Below are 24,562 nucleotides of genomic sequence, written 5' to 3'. Positions count from 1 at the left end.
TCTTACTAGTTTTGTTCCTCCCACACTGCTAATTTCTTTTGTGCCAAGTTACTGTCGTCCTGTCCCACTATTTTAAACTTCCCTTTGCAACGATTCATATCTATATCTATATCTATTATTTTAGCAGTTAATCTTGAGATTTTAATAACACATTTTAAGGTTAAATAGTAACTTAACCCACTTTCTGAATAATGAAAGCACCTCAAAACACTTTAATTCTAATCATTCTCCTCCCATCTTAAAAACTACTATCCAGTTTCTCAATTACATCCTATTTGAGAAGTCCACATTCATGTTGCATAAAATGTTTATTTCATTTTACAGTTATATACAATTTTACTTCTTATAAACATTTAATTATGACTGTTTTATATTAATAACACTTTTGATTTACATGTTTATCATTGTATTTGTTCACCAGTTCAATTTCAGATCATCCTTGCAGAAACATTTTTCATTTTCGAAGATCATCCTTTTTGCACTTCCTTTATTGAAGTTCCGTAGATGGCAAAAATCTGTTTTTCATCTGAACATTTCAGTTTTGCTTGGCACAAATCCCAAGTTGATAATTAGCTTTCCCTCAGAAATTCGAAGGCATTATTCCATCATCTTTTGGGTACATTATTGCTATTGAGAAGCCTACTAAGTATGTGACTGTCTTGCCTTCATTATCTTTTTCTTCCTTTGAATGCTTTTAAAATCTTGTGTCTGGTATCTTGCAGTCACATTACTTTGGGTTTAGGCATTGATTTGATCCATGTATGCTTGAAATATACAGTGCTTCCTGAAATTATGACTTTATGTTTTTCCAACAAATATGGAAAATAGTTATTTTCAGATATTTCCACTGCTCCATCCTCTATTCTTCCCTCCGAATACTTCTAGTCTTCTCTCCATATCTCTAAATTTCTCTTAAATATCTCTATTTACTAGCTCCTTGTTTCTCCCTGCTGTGCACGGGGTAATTCCTTTAGATCTCACTTCCAGTTTATTTATTGTCTCTTCAGTTAAGTCTAATATAATATTCAACATGTCTGAGGATTCTTTTTTTTTTTAAATTTCAAGTAACTTGTTTTTCTTTTTTAGCAGTTGTTTTTTAGATTTGCCTCTCATTCCATCTTTCATCGATGTCAGTGAGGAGACTTTAGAGAATTGAATTCGAAGTTTATTATTTCTATAGGTTCTTTCTCATGCTAGTTTAACTTTGTACCGGTTATCTCTAGTCTAGTCATAATATTGCTTTATCTTAAGCCATGGAAATCTTGAGCCTGTATCTTGCTTCTGCCAGGAGTTATAGGATACTATAAACTAAGTAGCCACTTCAACTGTCTTGGCTAGGACAGCATCTCAGATTCAGATTCATCTCCTTGTTTCTAGTCCAAGGCAACCAGCATATGAATGTACTGCAATTAGTATTTGCCATCTGAGCAACCACTGTCCACTTGCATGCTTAAAATAGTATTCAGAATTCCCAACTCAAAATGTGCTCACCTTTGTGGGTGAGTAAAAACAGAGATATGATTCTCAGACACTTTCCCTACTTTCTTTGACCTAATTAATGCATTCAAAAATAGATTTTATTTAGGATTTTGTTGTTCTGCAGTACCTAGTATAATGCACTGTTAGAAGTAAAGTCTCATTAAATATATTAAAACAGGTATAATATTCTTAATCTGAGAAAACACATGATTCATGGTAATTTTTTATAATTCAAACCTTTCTGAAAGGTTTCCTACCTTTTGACCAGAACTTGATCAATCAGTCTTTTGGAACTGAGTATACATTAGAAAAGTCCTAGAGTATGAACTTACCCAACAGGTTGTTGCCCCACTTTGTAGAAATTCCATTTATTCTATGACTATTCACATTTTTAATATCCTGATCAATATGTGATCCAGATCAACAGGACTAAAATCTATGAAAATAAACCATCATTTTGAACTTTTTAAAAATAGATAATAAGGATTTGTTACATGCAACTTCCATCTATATGCACGACTTTATTTTTGGAAGCCTGAGCCATCTATAATATAAGCAGGGCTAAACAAGGCAGCTGGTGATTTCATTTCATTTTAGTCAGAAACTTAACAGGCATTATGGCAGCAGAGGTAGCTGCTCTGGTCTTAAATGCAGATGAACTGTTTGCAATCTTTATTATTCATAATGGTTGCTCAGTGTCCTCTGGTAGATCAGGAAGCTGTGTCTCACCCTAATCACTGAAGTAATGAAAGGAGATACCCGCAGCAAGGACTGCAACTGCAACTGCTGCAATCACACCTACAAGTAAAACAAACACAAAACAAATGGAAATGGGATGAGCAAAAGAAAGGCTTAACTGATCCTAGGCTCTGAAATGTAGGCAACCAATGAGCCTAAACAACAAGATACACCTGCATAAACACATATGCTTACACACACACACATATATATTAAAAGCTAAGTCTTATGAGGAAAATACAGCAATAAATTGAATAGATGGCAAAGGCTGGACCAGTAATCACGTACTTTGCCACTTACCAAAACCTTCAAGGAAAAAAAAGTATTTCTCTTACACACATGTGCACTCACACACATCTGAGAGGAAAACTCACACATACTTTTTTTTTTTTAAGAAAGATTTTATTTATTTATTTGACAGAGACCACAAGTAGGCAGAGAGGCAGGCAGAGAGAGAGGAAGGGAAGCAGGCTCCCTGCTGAGCTGAGAGCCCAATGCCCTAAGATCACAACGGAGCCAAAGGCAGAGGCTTTAACCCACTGAGCCACTCAGGTGCCCCTCACACATACTTTAAAAGGTTTCTATAAATATCCACACTGACATTCCAGCTAGCTTAAACCAAAAGACAGTCCCAATGGGGGGTGGGTCTCAAACATGACAAGGCAAAGTCATTTGTGTAACTATTCAAATTAAAAAACTCAGATTCCACCATTATAAAATCTAAGAATTAGTAAGTTTGTGTTGGTAACTTCTAGTTTTACTTATTTTTTCCTGATAATTTTAAGTTAACCAAAACAAAACCGACAGAGCAGTCCAGACACAGACATACACATACAAATGCACTTCAGTACCAAGAATTTAGGTAATAATCTAGTAAGTAAGTACCAAGAAAGATCTTCTGACTTTCAGTCAAAAGTCTTAATGCTTATAAAGCATTTCTCAAACCGGCATTCCACTTAACAGTCTACATTTTCTTTAACCAGTAAGTCTGAACAACGTTAAAGTGATTGCCACGCTTCTTGGAGCCTTTGAAATTCAAAGCTCATTACGAACTTCCATACTTGAATTTGACTTTTTTCATAGAACATGTATCAAAATCTTCTACAACAGCAGTTCTTCAAAGAACACCAATCTGGAAGGCACTGGTCCAATTATAATAACTGATTCCTGAAACACAGTTTTTCTTGCAAAAACACAAAAAGTGGGGTGCCTTGGTGGGTGGCTAAGTTGTTAAGCATCCAAATCTTGATTTTGGCTGAGGTCGTGATTTCAGGTTTGTGAGATCAAGCCCTCTGCACTGGATGTGGAGCCTGCTTAAGATTCTCTCTATTCCTCTGCTCCTTCTACCCTCTCTAAAAACAAACAAACACACCAACAAAAATAATAGGAACTGTCATGTTTGAGGGCAACTGCAATAATGCATTATTTATGAATCTTTCCATCTCTTCTATCTCCAGAGTCTTGCACTTTCCATAATACTCAATAAATATGGGCTTAATCTAGCACATCTAAGAAAGCAAAATGTAATGGAAATAATTTTAAAATAATGAGAAAACTCAAATCCAAAGTACCATCTTTTCAATTTTATAAGAGATATTAAATACCTATGTTTTGCTGAATTTTCAATATTACTGTAGCTTTAATTGGTTGTTTTGGTTGTTCATCATCTGTGTTGTCCAATGAAGCTTCGGTATTCACAGAGTAACTCATACAAGCTACAAGAGGATAACAACAATCAATCCTAAATAAAATTAGGATTAGTTAAAATTAAATTAGTTTTTAAAAAGAACATCATAAGGAACATATACAGTGAGGATTAGGATTAGTTAAAATTAAATTAGTTTTTAAAAAGAACATCATAAGGAACATATACAGTGAGCTCCATTTTCCTTCAATTTGACTTTTTTACAACACAATTAATTTGCTCATTATCAAATGTAGGTGAATTAAACTTCATGGAATATGTGTAGATAAATAAATGGAATAAATGTAGGTGAATTAAATTTCATGGAACAATTTTTTAAATACTGTATATAGTTTTATAACTGACTGAAACCAAAGAGCTAAAGAGCTAGTTATGAGTGACTCCCACAAATTATGGGAGATAATAACAAATATAGTAAACAAATAATAACAAATATAGTAGATAGATAATTATGGATAATATAGATAAAATAATTAAAGACAGTTATGGATAATAGCAAACACAGTAAACAAGAAATTTGTTTACCATATGGTAGTAAAAATAAACTGATACCAAAAATCAAACCAGATATGAGCAGGGTAACCTTCATTCTTAATCGGAATTAATTTCTATCATCCTTTTTGATGGCTTGACAGTAATTTCAAAATAATTATATATTAATATTAAAAGTGGGGATTAGCAACTGCCCTGTGGGCCAGACTTTATGTGCCCCATAAAGCCTAAAATATTTACCATTTGGCCCTATACAGAAAAAGTTTGCTGACTGGCTCTAACCTGAAATTTGAAATATAGTAGTCCCCCCACTAATCTGCAGTTTCAGATACCTGCAGTCAGTTGTAGTCCAGCAGCAGATGATCCCACTTCTGACACAATGTCAGAAGGTCAACAATGCCCTAATGCTACGTCACAATGCCTGTATCATTCACCTCATTTCATCTCATTAAGAGACATTTTATCACGTCACCTCATCAGAAGAGGGGTGAGTATAAATACAATCAGATATTTTGAGGGGAAAAGCACATTCACATACCTTTTATCTACTGTTTATTGTTATAACTTCTATTTTATTTTTAAGTTATTGTTTTTAATCTCTTACCATGTCTAATTTATAAATTAAACTTTATTACAGGTTTGCATATCTAGGAAAAAGCATGGTATACTGAGTTCACAGTATATAGAAAGGTACTATCTGCAGTTTCAGGCAACCATTGGGGTCCTTGGAATTTATCCTCTGAATATAAGGGGGCCAACTGTATACAAGCAAAATATGATCATAAATTTGACCTTAAAACAACTCAACATTAAACGAGACAGCAACCTTATCTCATTTTACAGACGGAAAATAAAACCTGGAAAGTTAAGTTCATATTTGAGGGTCATAGGCGGCAGACTGAGAATTCAAATACAAGTTCTCTTTCTGTTTCATTATGCTGGTAATAATTTATGTAGATTAGCTTAGCTGAATTTATTTAACACTGATTAAAAGTGATTGAACTAAAAACATCCTTAGATAGACCAGTGGTTTTCTTTTCTTTTTTTTTTCCCCCTAGTGCTAAAGAATCTGACAGAAAATCCCAGCATTAAAACAATTATGTTGGCTAAAGCAAGAACAGAGGGCTCCTCAAGCCAGACTCCCTTCATTCCCTCAGAAGTGGCAATCAAATGCTATTTTACAGAACTCTAGGGAGCTGTCTGAAAGCATTTACTCCATGTTGATCCTTCTATTTACAGAGAAGAGAAGAGAACCACAGAGTGAGCGACAGTAAATGCTACTATTTAAATTCAAAGTAAAAGAGCTTATTGGTTGGATTTAAAATGTTCTTATAGACATCTCTGTATTTCAATATAACTTGCAAGTATGATACATAAACTTATTGAAACACGTATCTGTGGTACCAAAATGGATGAAAGAAAAAGAAAAAAAAGTGCCTAATTTTTATCAATTTCCCATGAATAAAAGTTTACTGTGATTTTCAGAAATCATCTTTAGTAACTACCTCATTAGAATCTGGGGTATGACCATTTCTTTTTCCCCTCTTCAAGCATATGATGAAAGTACTTTAAAAACAAATAAAACCCTTTGCTCTTTTTTTTCTCCCATATCATATTGGTTGCAAAGGCCAAATATTTTTATTATGAACTATCTCTAGAACCAATCAGTCTTCTGTATTTCCATAGATTCTAATTTTCTTAAGGACTATAACACCTTAGTTCTAGATTACAGTAACCTTACCAGCTTCATATTTCCCCTAACTTTATATATAGAACAAAAAGTTGAATGAATAATACAGTTTTATTCATGTTAACACACACATAATTTTGGTTTTTCCATTAGTAAATATCAGTACCAAAAAACTTTTTGGGGGGACACTATAATCTTTATATCAGATAACAAATGCAGATAAAAATAACGGATGAAGCATGAATTACACCTATTTGTTACAGGATCTCTTTTTTTTAATTGAGTACTTGTATTTAAAGAGCACAAAATGGTTTTGTCATGATATATTACTTATACATTTAATATTGAATTGTTATATATGAAAGTCATGCTCTAGTATGCCAAATGTTCTGCACAAGTAATTTACTTCTATAAAAAAGACATTTCATTGCTCTATTTTCATTTTTAATCTGTCATACAAAATCATACTGATTTGATACAAATCAGATAATTTTACTGAAGCAGAGCATTTTTTCAAGGATGACTAAGACCTTGTCATAAATATTTATTTATGTCTGTTCTTGGTGGGAGCTCCTGGGATTTTAATTCAAATCTCAGACGTGATGTCATTTTACTAGAGTCTGAAATTTAAATGCAAATAACATATGATTCAATAGGAAATTAGATCTTAAGCATTTCTTAAAACCAGGTAATTTTCACTTCAGACAAGCCCCAAATTAATCATGTCAGAAAGTAACCTTTTTGAGCAACTGTCAACAAAAGAGAAAACAAGAGCAATAACGAATGAATGCTAAATTGTAAATGGGTTCAATTTCATGATAGTTGATAGTTAGGCAAGACTATTTAGATGCTTAAAATACAATGTGAGGACTTGAACTCCTTAGTTGTCTTCTTTCCCATCCCTGAATACTGAAGTAGTGAGATTTCACTATACTAAGTGATTTAGTCATAAAAATACATGTTCATTATTTTCTTTATAATTAAATTATCAATGTTTAACCAAACAACAAACAACAATATAAATTTGTTATAAATAAATAAATTGTTATAAATAAATAAAAAAACAACAAAAATAAATTAGTTCTGCTATCAAGACAGAATTGACAAAGAGTTTCACCAGATTTTAAAGTTGTGTCTTCAAATTTTTAGCTGATACTGTAGATAAAGTGCATCTGAATTATTAACTTAATATCTAGTAGGAGATGACTAATGTATCTAAGAAATTTTAAAACCATAGTTACCTCTCACCTTAAGTGAGTCATTTTGACAAACAAATTGTTCTTCATCCCTTAAGTCATTTAAAAGTATGTTATTTTAAGGTACTTACCTGACAAAATATGTATTTCAAACATAGCAACTACTTGGCAAATATATTACAGAACAGAAATAATTAAGCAACAATCAGCAGATAATAGCATCAAATACTTAGAAAATAAGCCAGATTCTTATAACAAGTTAATAACCCTAAATGTATAGATACGAATTGATTTCATTTTTTGAACTTGAACATCTGAACTTCACCTTTTATAGGGTATTATATATGAAAATCCTAATTTCAAGTATGTAGGAAAATCTACACATACTATAAAATATTATTTTTATAGTTTAATGTTAATATTTTTATTATAATTCAGAAAGTTCATTATTTAGAAGTTTGATAATACTGGTTAATATCACCTTACAGTTATGTATCTCTTTTTGTTTAGAAAGTATTTTCCCTAATATTTGTACTAAATTCTCTTAACCTCAAGAGAAGTTGGGGTTCAAAGGGGACTTAAAGTTACCCAGATGTAGGGAGCATACCTGGACTCAGTTAAAATACTATCTTCTTAAAATCCATAAAATAATGCACCTAATATTTTTGAGTAAATAAATAAATACTAATTAACAATCCATTGTTTTATTACTAACAAAATAATATATTTTTGAGTAATTAATTAATGAGTAAAGAAGTGAATGAGTAAGTGAATATAATTCTAAACAAATAGGATGTTATGAAAAATCACTTAATTTTTCTCTTAAAATGTGTTTTTACCCTAAAAAATATGCTAATTACTCAATCATTCCTTCTAATTCAACAAATACTTGAAAAAGCAAAACTAATACAATTCTGCACAAGTCATATGCTTGGTCGCAATACAACTGATGCCAGTGTTCAATTCCTGAAAAGCCTAGAGTTACTTTTACTGTATTCATCCTTCAAAATGAACTCAAATGTCACCCGCTCTCAGAAACTTTCTCTAATCCTATATGAGGATAATCCCTGTGCTAAACATTCTGATAATTCTGTTCATCCCTCTACTACAGAACTAATCACCTAATTTAGAGTAACCCATTTTTCTGTACTTCTTTCTATACTGTGAACTTCTTGAGAGGACTGTATATTTCATCTTTAGAACCCTAATGCTTAATACATAATAGGCAATCAAAAATAGTAATCAATCACTCACTCAGATGGGATTTATTTAAGTTTCAAAAACAGGGAAGAGTCCTTAAAGAAGCATACTTAACATAATGAAGTAGTACCTTCAATACATCATATAATACTAGAAAAATACATAATCTAGAGATCATAAGTTTGATACAGCATACATTCAAGTATATATACCTAAACTTTCCACAAATTGCTGTGTTGTCTCCTTTGTGTTTGTAATATTAAACTCTTCCTATTCAGTTTATCTAAGTCTATACTAGATTACCAGCATAAAAAAAAGACAGAAAATAATTTTAAAATATAGTGTGAAATATATAAATAAGTCCCAATATTAAAAACTTAGAAAAATCAAAATCCACAAAAAAGACTAATGAACATTTATGTATCATCTAAGATTAAAAAGTGGGTTTTAAATACCTCAGTTACTAGCTCATACTAATACTTAACATGGTACGGTGTTAATGATAAAGCTTACTGAAGGAAAGAGAATGGCATTAAAATTTGATAATAATAACCAAGAAGTATATTACCTTGAGTTATAAATAAATCTTTTAATTATTTGCAAGGATATTTCAAAGAATTCCAAGAACCATTCAAAACTATGGAGCTTTTAATATATCTGGGATTATCCACTGAATACAGAGCATTAATTTATACAACAGACATCTACTTTTCAATTAAAGTGAAACATAATGCGGTAATAATAAATAATGAGAAAATGGAAACAGTTTGCTAAAACTGAAAATAGTAATGTTAAAATCTGGTTACTGTAGATTGTTATTGCTAACCTACAGTAAAAACATTTTCTTCTCATTGAATAATTAACAAAATCACTGGAAACTTTAAGGTTTTAATCATTAATGTTAAGTTCTTACTTTTATGACCTTAACAACATGCTCTGCATAATTAACAGTCCATACATATTTTATCTTCCAAATCAGGAAAGGAAATTTTCTTTTAAGGAAGGGAATCTGGTCTTTGATTTTTACCTATTACATTGCCTTGAACAGAGCAAATGCTTAATAAATATGTAATAGACATACTAAATCCTATAAACTAAAATTAATAAGTTTAGTGCTGCATACCGTAATATGTTTTAAATGTTCTATGCTCCTTATAATGTTCTCAATTATATCACCATAGAGCTGTGACTATCACACCCTTTTTAAATGTTCATGTTCAGTTACAAACCTTAAAAACCTTGTCTGGCTAGATTTAAACTTTACAATTTTTCAAGCATAAAATAAGTGACAAAAAGATGTACTATAATTTCCAAAAAATGATCTATTTAGTATGTATCAGTCAATTATTAACAAATATTTAAGAATACCTGTCATGTTTGAGGTATGGAGCTCATATAGAGAGATAAACATTCTAGGTACATATTATCAAAAATCTGACAGGGGTGTTTGGGTGGCTCAGGCACTTAAGCATCTGCCTTTAGCTCAGGGCATCGTCACAGTGTCCTAAGATGGAGCCCTGCAGATTGGGCTCCATGCTCAGTGGGAAGCCTGCTTCTCCCTCTCCTCCCCACTCCTACGCTCTCTCACCATCTCTGTCATTATCTCTCAAATAAGTAAATAATATCTTAAAAAAATACATAAGATCTAAATGAAATCTCTCTCTCCTTACACTTTTATATCTAATTTTTAAAGTAAGCTACAAAGATAGTCAAAAAATTTTAAAGTTGTAAGTTGTGAATGGGTCAAGTTTTGTATACAGTGCTACCCTTTAATCTTTCATGAATGTAATACACACTAAAAGTGACAAGTAATTCAAAAAGAATATGAAAACCATCTATTATGATAACAGATCCAAGATTCTTACCAAGAAGTGAGAAATTATACTGACAGAAGGAAGATGAAATTAAACCAGGATAATGTAACATCATTCATTTAAGTCAAAAAAATTTTTGAATGATGCAATGAAGATGGCCATGCTAAAATAAATATCTAGAGCATGGAAGGTAGTAGTTTTATAGTCCGTGTTGGTTAGGTCCCACTGAAAGGAACTATTAGAAAAAAGCAGACTCTAGAACAAAATTGCTTAAGTTTAAATTCTAACTCCACCATTTACTAGCTGTGTAACCCAAGAAAAATTACTTGACCTTACTGAGACTCAATTCTCTCATCTGGAAAATGGGGCTAAGAATATTATAAGAATAAGAAGATTATTATAAGAATTGAGTGATTTAGTATTTGTAAGGTTCTTAAAACAGTGCCTATACATAGTAGATTCTATATAAACAATAGCTAATAATATTATTAGAGTATTAGATTGAATTCAGGGTAATGCCTTTCAAGAGAGACAAACCAAAGTATATTTAAAGAAATAGTTTTTAGGGGCACCTGGGTGGCTCAGTGGGTTAAGCCGCTGCCTTCGGCTCAGGTCATGATCTCAGGGTCCTAGAATCGAGTCCCGCATCGGGCTCTCTGCTCAGCAGGGAGCCTGCTTCCCTCTCTCTCTGCTTGCCTCTCTGTCTACTGTGACCTCTCTCTGTCAAATAAATAAATGAAATCTTAAAAAAAAAAAAAAGAAATAGTTTTTAATCTTTCTTATTAGATCACCAACCGTTTAATAGCTATAGAACTCTATCCAGAAAAAATTATATCATTACTTTTAAGTGGTCTGTGGACCTCCTGAAAGCAAGCTATGATCCCAAAGGTTATGGGTAGCACAGTTTTAAAATTCCTAATCTATAAGAAGACAAATAAGGTGGTAAGAAAGAATGAGGTCTGATAAGTATAACAAAGAGACCAGTTAAAGGACTATACAAATATTTGACTTCAACATACTTAGAGCATGATAGTTGTCCTCAAATTGAAAGCATGGCCTCAATAAAAAAGTACTCAGCTCCAGATTACTGAATAAGGTGTTAGTTATAGGAAGGAAGACTAGCATTCAGAATAAGGAAGAATACAGTCTAAGTCCCCATCTCCTAGGAATAAAGATTTCAATGTTAAAGAAAATGAACTAGATTAACTCTAATGATCTCATGTAAAATTCATTCGGATTATCAACAACAGAATGGGTCAAAAACTACTGGTAGGCACTAGAGACAAAAGTGAAGAAAATAATCAAAAATCGCTATCCTGATGACTCTACATCTGGTTGGCCGAGATCGTGTGGCCACTAATCTGGGAAAACATTTTTTCAGAAAGCAGCAAACATGTTTAGCAGTTTACTTTCAAAGTATCTATCAGTTAGGGAATATACTATAGCTATCTCTTAAAAAATAATAGTTTTGGGGGCACCTGGGTGTCTCAGTGGGTTAAAGTCTTTGCCTTCGGCTCAGGTCACGATCCCGGGGTCCTGGGATCGAGCCCTGCATCGGGCTCTCTGCTCATCAGGGAGCCTGCTTCCCCCATCTCTCTCTGCCTGCCTCTCTGCCTACTTGTGATCTCTGTCTGTCAAATAAATAAAATGTTTAAATAATAATAATAATAATAGTTTTTTAACACAGTTGCTGTTTTAACAGCAGATACTGAGCAATTTTAAATAAAGTATCTTTTTTTCTTTAAAACAAGCTTACTGTTCCACAGCATAATTAACACTAACCTGGAGTTGCTGGAAAAAAAACCAAAAAAACAAACTCACTAGTCTCAAACTAACCTAAGATTTTACTGACAGACTTGATATTCACCAACAAAATACTTACTTATTATTGTAACAACAGTATTCTGACTCAAATACTCTTATGGTGGGAAGCAGGAATTAGTTAAATCACAGAAGAATAATTAAGAAATCAGAAAAGACTTAAATATTGCTATATTCAAATTTTATAAACTTCCATATTCAAAAACCTAAAGACTTTCTACTATGATAGCAGAAATTTTAAATTTGATGAACAGCTACATACTCAGTATTTACTGATACTTGCAAATAATTACTTTTAACACGTATTTATAAATGTTGCAGGAAGTCTGTCATAAACTTACACACTTATTTATGGGTATGTTTTCATAACCTGCTTTCACTAGATACATAACAAAAGGAAAGCAACACAAAACAAAATAAAAGCAGCCTTCTAAATAGAATGTAAGGTCAAATGTGAAAGTGATGGTTAGGAGGAGAAACTGTTACATAATTAGATAGTATGGCAAATCTATGCTCTATAATAATAATCTTGATCTAATGTTTGGAACTGCCAATTTCAGCTTGGTATCCCAATTATATGAAGGGGTAAGAAAATAAAGCCCAGTAGTATCGAAGAGATGTCTAATAAACTGTTTAAAAATGCTTAACGAGTGATTAATTAAGATAGTGAATTTTAAGAAAACTTTTCTTACAATAAAAGAAATACCTAAAAGCTATGTATTTCATTTAAAGCTGAACTTGTTTTATGAAGATCTACTTGCTAGGCTTAGAAAAACCTTAAGCAACTTAAATATTGGTAGAATTTTCCAGGAAAACACTGACTGTATGTTTCTATCCGTAGAAATTAAACAGACACATTTTTAAATGCCTCAAAAATATTAAACAGAACTAATGTTAAAGAAATCTAAAGACAAACTAGATGTCTTAAAGGTCATCTAGCAAAAGTCTAATCAGGTTCTTAAGTAACATCATATAATTACCTGTGTTTATTTCCTCTGCAATTTCCAAATCTTCTATTTGAATCATATGATCTAACATCTCTATAAAATGGTCTCTCATTTCTTCAGCTGACTCATCACCAAATTTATAATCACATAACATTACAGTGGATCCTGGAATGGGGACGAAAACTCGGTGAGGGAGGATATGAAACTCTTTTTCAGAATCTGAAAGGAGAAGGAACATTATCAATATTTAGATAGGTCTGTAACTAGCATCCATGATATATTTGTATATGAAATAAACATTAATAAAAATAAAACCTAAAAGGCCTTTTCATGTCTTAATTGATCAGACATAGAATTGCTCTTGCTGAATTCTGCTCTCAATACCCCTGGCCTCTGTAAGGGACTAAATGATACTCCTATAAAATATAAACTTAACCACTGCCTTCAATGTGAGGATATTGTTATGAAGGAATACCCGGGAGAATTTTGTCCCTGGTCTCAGAAATTGTTGTTTTTCTTGTTTAACGGTATAAGCACTGCATTTTATAAATACTTCTCTTCTTCATGCAAGTTTAGAGTCAAATTAGTGGCCCACCTATGTCAAATGTATAGGACATTTTAATAGCATTCCTTTTGCTCTAATCTTATTGCTGACTTCATCTTACAGATCAAGCCCCCTATATCAAGCATGTGTAAGACATCAAGATACATGTTTTCTATACTACTCTTACTACTAACTCCATCCTGCTTTCTCTTTCATTTTCCTCTTGCCTTGTTCTTATTGCTAATATTTTTTATCTTGCTAAATTGTAATACCTTTCTGTAAACAGCCTTAAAGTATCCTTAGAAAAAATAATCTGAAACTAAATAAACAATAAGTGTTTCATTCTTTGAATACTCACAAAATAAAATACAGTATTTCCCCCAACTTCTAACATTGTCACTGCTCTATATAAACACGTAATTATTGTTTGGTTCAAAACCTTCATCCTACTGAACGATTAACAAAGAGATTTTGTGTAAAGAATCACCTCTTTCAGCAATGGATATGATTAAGTTGCCAATGAAAGATCAAGTAGAAAACCGGGGCTCACTTTAAACGCAATCTACATTTCCTTGTCAAACTAGTGGTAGTTCTACACAATTACAAACAGAAGATGACGAAGAATGCCTTAAGTGTCACAGAAAATGCTATGACTTAAATTATGTGTTCCTGCCAGATTCTGCTTGTCATAGGAGAACTGGGAGAAGAATTCTACTCTTTGACCAGACTGCCTCCTAGCTATAAAATTATATTACTGCAATTTTTACTGTAGCATGTACATTGTCCACCCATTGAAATTAGGAATGCATTATTTTACTTTGGTCTATAGTTTCTTGAAAAAGGTTAAGTTCAAAACTTTCAGAGATGGCTATAATATGTATATGTAATTGGCATGCAAAATTTTAAAACTATTTCAAAGTGCATTATTCTATTCTAGTTTTCCTGAAAAAGAAACAGATATGCTTGATATGAAATCAAATGTTAAAGCAGTGTTGCAATAACTTTACTCACTGAAAAAAAGAACTTATAATTTTTAAGTTAAAAAGTTAAATTACCCATTTAGTAGCTAAATAAAATCAAGTTTTCTGGTTGATCTGAGGCTAAAAATGAGAAGATCTTATTAAAAAAAAAAACAAAAACAAAAAAACAAAACAAAAAGAAACTCCTCCTAAAGCATTCTAAGAAACTTTAGGAATATTCCCACAGCAGAGCATCTAGTTAAACACTATCTGAGTAAGTTCAAAACAGAGAAAAAAATTCAAGGTAATGTAAGAATTGTTTTTTTACTGCTTAGGAACAGAATCCTAACTCATACTGGAGTATTACAGAAAATTGTGTAGAATAGTTGGTATCGGAGTTGATTCTTGAAGGATAAATAGACATTTGTATGAAACAAAGAGAAGTGCCATCCAGAGAGCAAAAGCATGACCAAAGGCAAAGAGGAATACAATTATGTTCTCAAAGGACAAATGGTATGGATGGATATGAATACAGGAATGGAAGAAGGTAAGAGTCCTCAATTTTCACAATGAGGAGGTCATCTGCTGAGAGTAAGTTGGACAAGATTAAATGCAGGCTAGAAGCTCTGGAATACTTAAGGGGAATCTGAGAAGAAGACCATAATAAGCTAAGGGATAACTGGACTTCTTACATTTTTATTGTCACTGGATAGCCAGAATTCAGACTATGTTTATTTTAAAGATTAGGAATGTTAAGTTAATATGCCCTTTGCAGAATTCCTTAGGCATGCAAAAATACTCTAGTTCAGATTAATTTCATGGCATACGTTCTACATTTTACCATATAACAAATCTATAAAATCTTACCAGTATAGAAGAAAGGTGACCCAAGTAAAATAAAGACCAAATCTAAAATCTAACAACTTGGTATACATATGTTCAACTTCAAATTTTACGTTTGTTTCTATTATTACACTTGCAATTTATTCTTTTATCTTGATATCTTAAGATCAACTAGCATGTTGCTGAAATAATTCTATTACTAAAGTTTAAAAATATATGTATTTATATTTGCTTTCTTTTTGAAATATAATGATACACTTTCCCAAAATTAAAATTAGGAAATTTTAAAGACAACTATCAAGTAAGTCTCATTCTTTATCATCTCCAATATAATAGTAACTACCACTTACTAAACATATAGCTTACCAATTTGTACTAGGGGCTTTACAAACATCATCCTTTTAAATTTCACAACCTCAGAGTATCTACTGTAATCCCTGTTTTCTAGGTAAGGCAATGGATACTTGGATAGACTAAATCATTGGTCTAAAGCGACCCTGCTAGTTGCAGGGTAGACGTAGAACTCAACCAAGTATGTTAGTCATTATTTATTTTTTTAAAAGATTTTATTTATTTGACAGACAGAGATCACAAGTAGGCAGAGAGGCAGGCAGAGAGACAGGGGGAAGCAGGTTCCCTGCTGAGCAGAAAGGCCTATGTGGAGCTCGATCCCAGGACCCTGGGATCACGACCTGAGCCGAAGGCAGAGGCTTTAACCCACTGAGCCACCCAGGTGCCCCATTCCAACAAACTACACTGACCATTCTCTTCACACAGGCCTCAAAGGCCACTCAACTACCAGTGAAAATTTTTATTTAAAAAAAAATTTCGGTTAAGATTAGATGATAACCTTAATTTCTAATACATCAAATTTAATGTATAAGTGTGACAACTGTGATACTTATATCACAGAGCTGTGAGAAGTTAATTGTATTGCTTGAACATCAGCAAAAATTTAAAAATACTAGCTCACTCAATATAAAATAATACCAAGATAGTCATACAATACCAGTTTACTAAGCACCGTTAAATGGAACAGAGTATTGAACTAATGTGTGTAATAGGGAGTACAGTGCCATGTCTCTGAGAATCCTAAAATTCACAGTTCAGCTGTAGCACATACTGTTGCTCAGTAAGTGAAGTAATGTTGAACACCACAAAGAGTTACCACATATGCAAAGTTAAGTACTAAAAACAAGGCCACCCTGTCATGAGGATGATAAGATGAATGGGTGACTGACCAGGTTTTACATACTTCCCAAAACAAAAATCTCAATCTAATTGCTGCATGTAAGATTCAAATTCATGTCTCAGAAAAACTATATATTATTAGTAAATGGAGCTTCAGAGTTATTTGTGAGTACAGGAAGGACAAATGTTAAATCTGGCAATTATACTAATCTATCACACTAGAAATATAAAAAAGATTATGATTAGTCCACCAAGCCTAATATACTATCTATCGATATAGGTAACAAGAAGTTAATTCTACAGTTACACAGAGTTTTTCCTATTAACATAAAAATATTCCCTTAACAAGCTAATGTGTATGTTTCAATTATGTACATATTCAATTGTGAATTGCAAGTGCACTCAAACCTGACTGGTAGGAAGGCAGAGAAAAATGTGTAACTTCCAGAAGCATACTCAGTATTATAATTGTGTTTTTGAGTAAAAAAATTATTATTAATACAAATTATAGAAATGGTATAGTTTACACATCTCAAAATGGAATATAAAAGGTTAAAACACCATAGCCCAGGCTTTTTAAAACCTAATAAAGTATTAGAGTAATAGTGAGTATATAAATTAGTACTCAAAAAAATTTAGTATGAATAGAGAGATCAGTTCCATATATGCCACAATTTATAACTCTTAAAATTTATTATAAATACTTAAACTAATAAATATATTTTGAATAATTTTTTTAAAAATCTCAGATTTAATTAAAAATATTAGCTTTAAAATGTTAATAAAAGGGTGCCTGGATGGCTCAGTTTAAGTGGCTGCCTTCGGCTCACATCATGATCTCAAAGACCTGAGATTAAGGCCCACATCAGGCTCCCTCCCTGCTCAGTGGGAAGCCTGCTTCTCCTTCTGCTGCTCCCCCCGTTGTGCTCTCCTCTCTCCCTCAAATAAATAAAATCTTAAAAATAAAATAAAATAAAATAAAAATAAAATATTAACATAGTTTACCCATTCTGGCAGAAATTTATGCAGAATTTTTTTAAAAATCCTCCCTGAGGCTGTTAAATGTTGACAAATTTGTTATTATATGGGTTCCAAACATTTTTTTTGGATGGCAATTGAAAAACTAAGAAAATTCATTCTCATTCACTAAGAAAAGTAAAGATGCCATATTGTCATAAAAGATAGATCTGGGTAGTTACAAAAGATGACGTGACGTATCTATTATATTTTGACATCCTATTACTCTAGCAATTGAATACACGTAAAAAATGTTCTTAATTTTATACTCATAACTTTTTTTTCTGGTATTTCATTCAAAAGCAGATCTTCAAATAGCATTTCACAACGATCTGCAACTGTATTCAATATATCTCTCTTCATTGCCTATGAAAAAACAAAACAAATTACAGTAAGAAATAAAACCCATTACTTTAGATTTATTTTATTACCACCCTCACCCAACATAATGGACTTTCCTATATAATCACATCCACCAAAATAACGATACATCATTCCATTTTTTAATATCCATTTATTTAATATGCTTACTAACCCATTAACAGTTTAATAGCAAATTTGTCTCACCTTCATTTAAATAATTGAAACCAAATAAATTAATGAAATTTTACATCTAAAGAAATACTGCTAGTGTTTCAAATTAGGAAATGTATAAGCATGATAAAAGTGCCAGTCAACATTTTTTAAATTTCTGAATATCCAGATTATAGAATACTACCTAACAGTATTTCGGATGAATACTTTTCCTGTTATTTAAAAAGTTTAATTTCCTGCCAAAGAAATGATTTCAAATGCACTAATATATCACAGTTGTGGAGCACTGAATAAATATGTATAAACATCAGTTTAACAAAGGCATTTTTAAAACAGATATCCTACATATGAAAATCTTGGGACCATTACATGGTATATTTGGACTAGCCAATAGATTGGGACTTGATTATCAGTTAAAATCAAATCCATAATTATGATATCTGAGATTGAGAAAAATTTTAGGATTTTTGAATGTTACATTAACATGCTTCTGTTTTTCATATACCAGTTATTCCTTTTGTACCTGCACAGCATCTTTAACCTTGGGTTTATTGCTATGGATATAGGCTCTGCATTTCACAGCACCCTTAAGGTTTACAGAGCCGCTGCAGATCTGGACTGTGGCTGTGGATCTGTGGTCTGAATTCAGAAGCTGAAAGACAAAATCTATTTAAGTTCTAATAGCCAACAATTAATTATATGAAACATTTAAACATACAAGCCATTTCATGAAGTGAGAAGAAATTTTTTACTGAACCAAGTGTTTGAAAATATTTCCCATAAATTATTAAAAGGCCTTCATACTCCTCCTTACTAAGTTATATATTATTTTCTGAGTATTTTAAATGTACTCTGAAGTTAAGCACAACTACATCTGAATCTTTTCTTACTAACATTACCATCTGAAATACCATTACTTATTTAACATATTCATTAAAAATATATTATTTGCAGATTACTCATATACTGCTAAGAGGAAAAGATATATAAAGAAGACATACATATATATATATATGTATATATATATATATTTGGTATATCATCTATCTAGTAGGAGATACAAAATATACAATATAAGATTTACACAAAAATAACTGGAACACAGGTTGTGATAAATTTGGTAAAATGATAAGCAGTGTAAAGACACTCATTTATTTAAACACCATAGACACTTAACTTCCATTGGCTAAAAGTAATGCTATATGTTCCCCAGCAGCAAAAAGGCAAGTCAACTGTGGTTGTCACCAGAAAATGACATTAGTGGTTGTAAGTAGTCACACTTCCACCTTACAATCGCATTCTTCTGTAATCTAAGAAGTGGTAATTCATGCTTGGTTTCAAGACGTTTCACAGATATTTTTAACCTTATTTTTTTTTTAAAGATTTTATTTATTTATTTATTTGACAGAGATCACAAGAGAGGCAGGCAGAGAGAGGAAGGGAAGCAGGCTCCCCACTGAGCAGAGAGCAGGATGCAGGGCTCAATCCGAGGACCCTGGGATTATGACCTGAGCCGAAGGCAGAGGCTTTAACCCACTGAGCTACCCAGGCACCCCTATTTTTAACCTTATTATTTTAATAAATGCCAAAACAAGGAGAGCATTAAAACAGTGAAAGTACTACTGGAAGCCTATAAAATCATTATGGAATCAAAAATTGTGATTTTTAAAACAAGATACCCCACAAATGAGACATGGCAAAAATAAAAATTCTAAGTAAACCTAGAATAAATAGGGTCGATTCTGAACTAAACAAGTCCTGCAACTTGTGAATAGTGTTATATGTGCCTTTGCAATAAAGAATAATCAGGAACTGAAGAGGAAAAATGGTGAAGAAACTGAAGGTCTTAATCTGTAACTACTGAAAGCGCATGAACAGTCAATGCCTAATGTAATTCAAGCACAGCTAGTTTGTTTTGTGTGTGTGTGGTTTTTTTTAGGAATTTAAACTTAAACATAGTTAAGTTCTTATTGGTAGAAAATTTGTCACAGACTGAATAGTTCAAAAGGTTCTAAATCTGTTTTTTTTTTTTTTTTTTAAAGATTTTATTTATTTATTTGAGAGAGAGACAGTGAGAGAGAGCATGAGCGAGGAGAAGGTCAGAGGGAGAAGCAGACTCCCCGTGGAGCTGGAAGCCTGATGCGGGACTTGATCCCGGGACTCCAGGATCATGACCTGAGCCGAAGGCAGCCGTCCAACCAACTGAGCCACCCAGGCGCCCAAAAGGTTCTAAATCTGTTTAAAAATGTCTTTCATCAAACCAAACAGCAGAGTGATAATATTCATATTGTATCTAGAATAAGCTTCCTATGATACTTGTAGAGATCATGGATATATCAATAAGCTCAGGGTGGAGGAAGAGTACTTGACTTCCCTTATTCACTATGCAGAATTTTACACTATTGATGAAACTATTCCATTTTGGAACATAATGCCCTATTTCATCTATTTAATATCTAACATATGTTTTATAGTATATAACACATTTATAATAATATATAATATAATGTAATATAACATAACATACAATAGTGCCCTTATAAATTAGGGCACTATTTTCCAAAAATGACAAGAGTATATATTACAGACTACACACACACACCTACACACACACAAATGAACACTCAGAGAGTTTTCAAAAGATGTAAGGATTAACTTACTCCTTTCTGGTAGAAATGTACCTGTGTTCTACAAAGATCAATTCCTCTTGGTTTCTTTGGACTTTGGTACAAACTAGTTTACAAAGAGACTCTGGGAACCTAACTTGGTCATAAGTTGAGGAATTTCTGTGATGATGATATGGTATTTTGGAAAAGAAAAGATTCCTCTGGTTATGATGACCAAAAGAAACTTTACATAAGTGGTAGCACTTGGGGTAGATCTTAAAGTACAGACAGGATTCTGACTGTTTGAATGACAGAGAAAAGATGGCACTGGCAAGACACATGGCTCAACGTTCATAGTAGCAAAGGCTACAGTCGCCAAACTGTGGAAAGAGTCCAGATGCCCTTCAACAGATGAGTGGATAAAGAGGATATGATCCATACATACAATGTAATATTATGCCTCCATCAGAAAGGATGAATACCCGACTTTTTATCAACATTGACAGGACTGGAGGAGATTATGCTAAGTGAAATAAGTCAAGCAGAGAGAGTCAATTATCATATGGTCTCACTTATTTGTGGAGCATAAGGAATTAGACGGAGGACATTGGGAGAAGAAGAGGAGAAGGGAGTTGGGGGAAATCAGAGGGAGAGCTGAACCATGAGAGACTGTGGACTCTGAGAAACAAACTTAGGGTTTTGGAGGGGAGGGGGGTAGGGGTTTGGGTGAGCCTGATGGTGGGTATTAAGGAGGGCACATATTACATGGAGCACTGAGTGTGATGCATAAACAATGAATCTTGGAACACTGAAAAAATAAAGTTAAAAAAAAAGGACACATGGCTCAGAAAATCAACACGATTTTAAAGGCACAGAAAGTAAACCTCTGAAACAGTAATTAAGAAATTAATGAGTAAGCATGCTGAGGCTATGAAGAGTCTTGAATTAGACTCTTCTAACTAGACAGTATAGAGCACCTAAGGAATTTTAAACAAGGAGACTAACACAATCAGTGCCTAACCCTTATATATAGTCAATAAATACTTTTTAAAAAAACCCTAATAAGTAAATAACAAGTGAATGAATGCAAACTGTGATTCAGATAGGATAATCTGAGGTTATATGCAGGATACATTAGAAATATAGAAGATATTCCAAGAGATATACAAACAAAGGTATCAGGAGTTTCAGAAAAAGAATCACTTTGGACAAGACTGAATAGATAGAGACCAGTTAAGAGTTACTTGTAATAATACAGGTAAAATAATAACATTGTAAGGCTAGTGGCTTTAAGTCCATAAGGAAAACAAAAGATGTACTTAACACTGCAAAGTAAGAACCAACAAGACTTGATGAAAGTTGAGGAGGAAAGTGACATTAAATATTTATTGACTACTTATTACCTATTAGTCATTTTGAAGTTTCCAGCTCGCTGACCAGTAGAATGATTGATAAGAAGATTTATACTGTATAATAATAAATATTATCTCTCATAATACTTATTATCTCTCATAATATCTCTCCTATTTTCCCACAGCCTACACATCTACCAACTCCAATTTTACCACTAAAATAATTTTAAGTAAATTAAAAAACCAAGAGGTCATGTAAGCCTATCTAGTAAAAAGCATCTAGGTACAGGAACAGTTTTAAAACAAGGGGCATATCTAAACTCAAATGTAGTGAGAAGAGAAATTGAGAACACAAAGTTGAATGGCATTAAGTCCAATGACAATTTAGTAAATACTCTATTGTTAAAACAGAGAAGGAAGAAATTAAAATATCCTCTTATGCAAATTATTGTTAAGTCTATTTTACTCAGTTAAAAACATATACAATATTTGTGTTATTTGTACAAAATATACAATAAAAAATATCCTGTTCTGCATGCATACTTTTGGGAATAATTAGTGGCTTTAACTTTTTATTCTTCAAGATATCCAACTTTCAATTCTGAAAAGATGTATAATTTAAAACAACCATATACAAATATAAAAATTGCTAATAAAGTGTGATTTTGACCAAATCAGAGGTGGTATAAACACACTTCAAAACTGAGTATATGACAACTCCTGGCACACCTGTGCACAAATCTTTTTAAGTCATTGGAACTAAAATTGGCTTATAAAACTTACAACCCAAGGTATCACACACATATACATGTTCTTATGTATATATTATATATATGCATGTTATAATATATATATATATATATTTTACACATATATTTTTTAATTGCTCTCTACTGGATGCTAAAATTTTAATAGCCTTGAGGCAAAAGACCAAAAATAGGTTTTATTAAAATAATGTTTCTTGTAAATAAATTTCCTAGAACCAGACATTTTTTACATGTCACATCTCTAAAATTCTTTGACTCTCTAATTATAAACATAAAAACTGAAACAATTTCATTGTGATTATTCTAAAAAATAAATTATTTTAGATAAGTAGTATTTTAAAATATTTACCAACTGTGTGAGCACTCTGACATCAAAAGAATGACTAGTTGCTTGAACATTTCCTCTAGATTTTTTCTGAAAAAACACAAAAGTTAAAAACTAGATTACTGAGACTGGAGTAGAATACAAAAGACAATTTAGGAACTATTCTACATATATTAAGTAACTTAGAGGAAAAAAATCTTATCACTTGTTTTATATTGGCTTTTTCTATAGATATGTCAATTTGTGTACTATCAATCAATGTGTACTCTTAAAAACCATTAATTCCCTACTTTTATTCCTCCAAAACAAGGATTGGCAAACTGTGGCCTATATGTCAAAGCCAGACTACCTCTAGTCTTTGTAAATAAAGATTTACAGAATACAATCAAAATCATTCATTTACATGTTATTTGTGGCTGCTTGTTCAATTGCTGGAGACCTTGTAGCCCAAAGTCTAAAATATATACTATTTGCTTTTTTACATCAAGTTCATTGACCCTCGCACTAAAGGGAGAGATTACCAAAGCTCCTCTTCAGACATATCAAAGCTATTTTAGAAACCTGTATAGATTCTTTCTATAAAATGGCCAAATTCAGTCTTTAAACTGCTATCAAAGTAGAACATGTACCTTTAGTTTTAAGCAAGCAGTTTATAATTGGGAAATTAGAATTTAGATGACACTCCTTTCTTCAGATTTCAGGATTCCAATTAATTCATAAATAATCTCCAATCATTTTCTGAAAAAACATTTATTTGCCCTTGACTTTAAAAGACCTTAAGGGGCAGGCGGGGAAAAGACCTTAGAAATAAGAAGTAGATGTAAACTGTTTTCAGGAAGGCAAGAACTAAAAAAAAGTCATCTTCTATTTTTCCTCAAGCACAAATAATTTCATTAGTAAGCTGATTTTCTCTCAACTCACCTGTCCTTCTAACAGATCACCATCTTCATCTTTAACTTGTCCATTAATCAAATAAACACCATTTTCTATTTGCTTAGCCCAGCGTGCAAGTCCATTCTTAAAAGGAACACAACATGGATATCTTTCAGATATAATGTCATTTCAATTAATCTCCCTAGGGCCCACTTTTTTCCACCTAATAAACTAAAATGTTAATGTGGTAATAATCAGTAATGTGGTATTTATTTCTTGAGTTAACATTTTGCCATTTTTTTTCCTTCATATATTTTTTAAAAATGTCTGCTTATAGTTGACACACAATGTTACATTAGTTTCAGATATACAACATAGTGATCCAACTTATTTATACATTATGCTATACTCACAAGTGTAGCTACCATCTATCACCACACAACAGTATTATAATATCACTGACTACATT

The 24,562-nt window shown here is 32.2% G+C and overlaps 1 protein-coding gene across 2 annotated transcripts in view; it reads right to left on the bottom strand.

Annotated features, from left to right (window-relative positions):
- Positions 1–1,056: 1,056 nt before the first annotated feature.
- The window catches only part of ODR4 (odr-4 GPCR localization factor homolog), a 38,516-nt gene continuing 15,010 nt past the window's right edge, over positions 1,057–24,562 (bottom strand). For both annotated transcript variants that reach the window (XM_032319121.1, XM_032319122.1), the window contains 7 exons: positions 24,142–24,237; positions 23,245–23,310; positions 18,694–18,822; positions 17,912–18,002; positions 13,116–13,301; positions 3,822–3,932; positions 1,057–2,277 (listed from right to left, as the gene is read on the bottom strand). In XM_032319121.1, coding sequence (XP_032175012.1) covers positions 2,210–2,277; positions 3,822–3,932; positions 13,116–13,301; positions 17,912–18,002; positions 18,694–18,822; positions 23,245–23,310; positions 24,142–24,237 — 747 coding nt within the window. In that variant the 3' untranslated portion in view covers positions 1,057–2,209. The remainder of the gene's footprint in view (positions 2,278–3,821; positions 3,933–13,115; positions 13,302–17,911; positions 18,003–18,693; positions 18,823–23,244; positions 23,311–24,141; positions 24,238–24,562) is intronic.

Source organism: Mustela erminea, chromosome 17, assembly GCF_009829155.1.
Source record: "Mustela erminea isolate mMusErm1 chromosome 17, mMusErm1.Pri, whole genome shotgun sequence".
Classification (NCBI taxonomy): Eukaryota; Metazoa; Chordata; class Mammalia; order Carnivora; family Mustelidae; genus Mustela; species Mustela erminea.
Note: the sequence above shows the minus strand (reverse complement) of the source record. Positions and strands in the feature narration are given on the sequence as shown.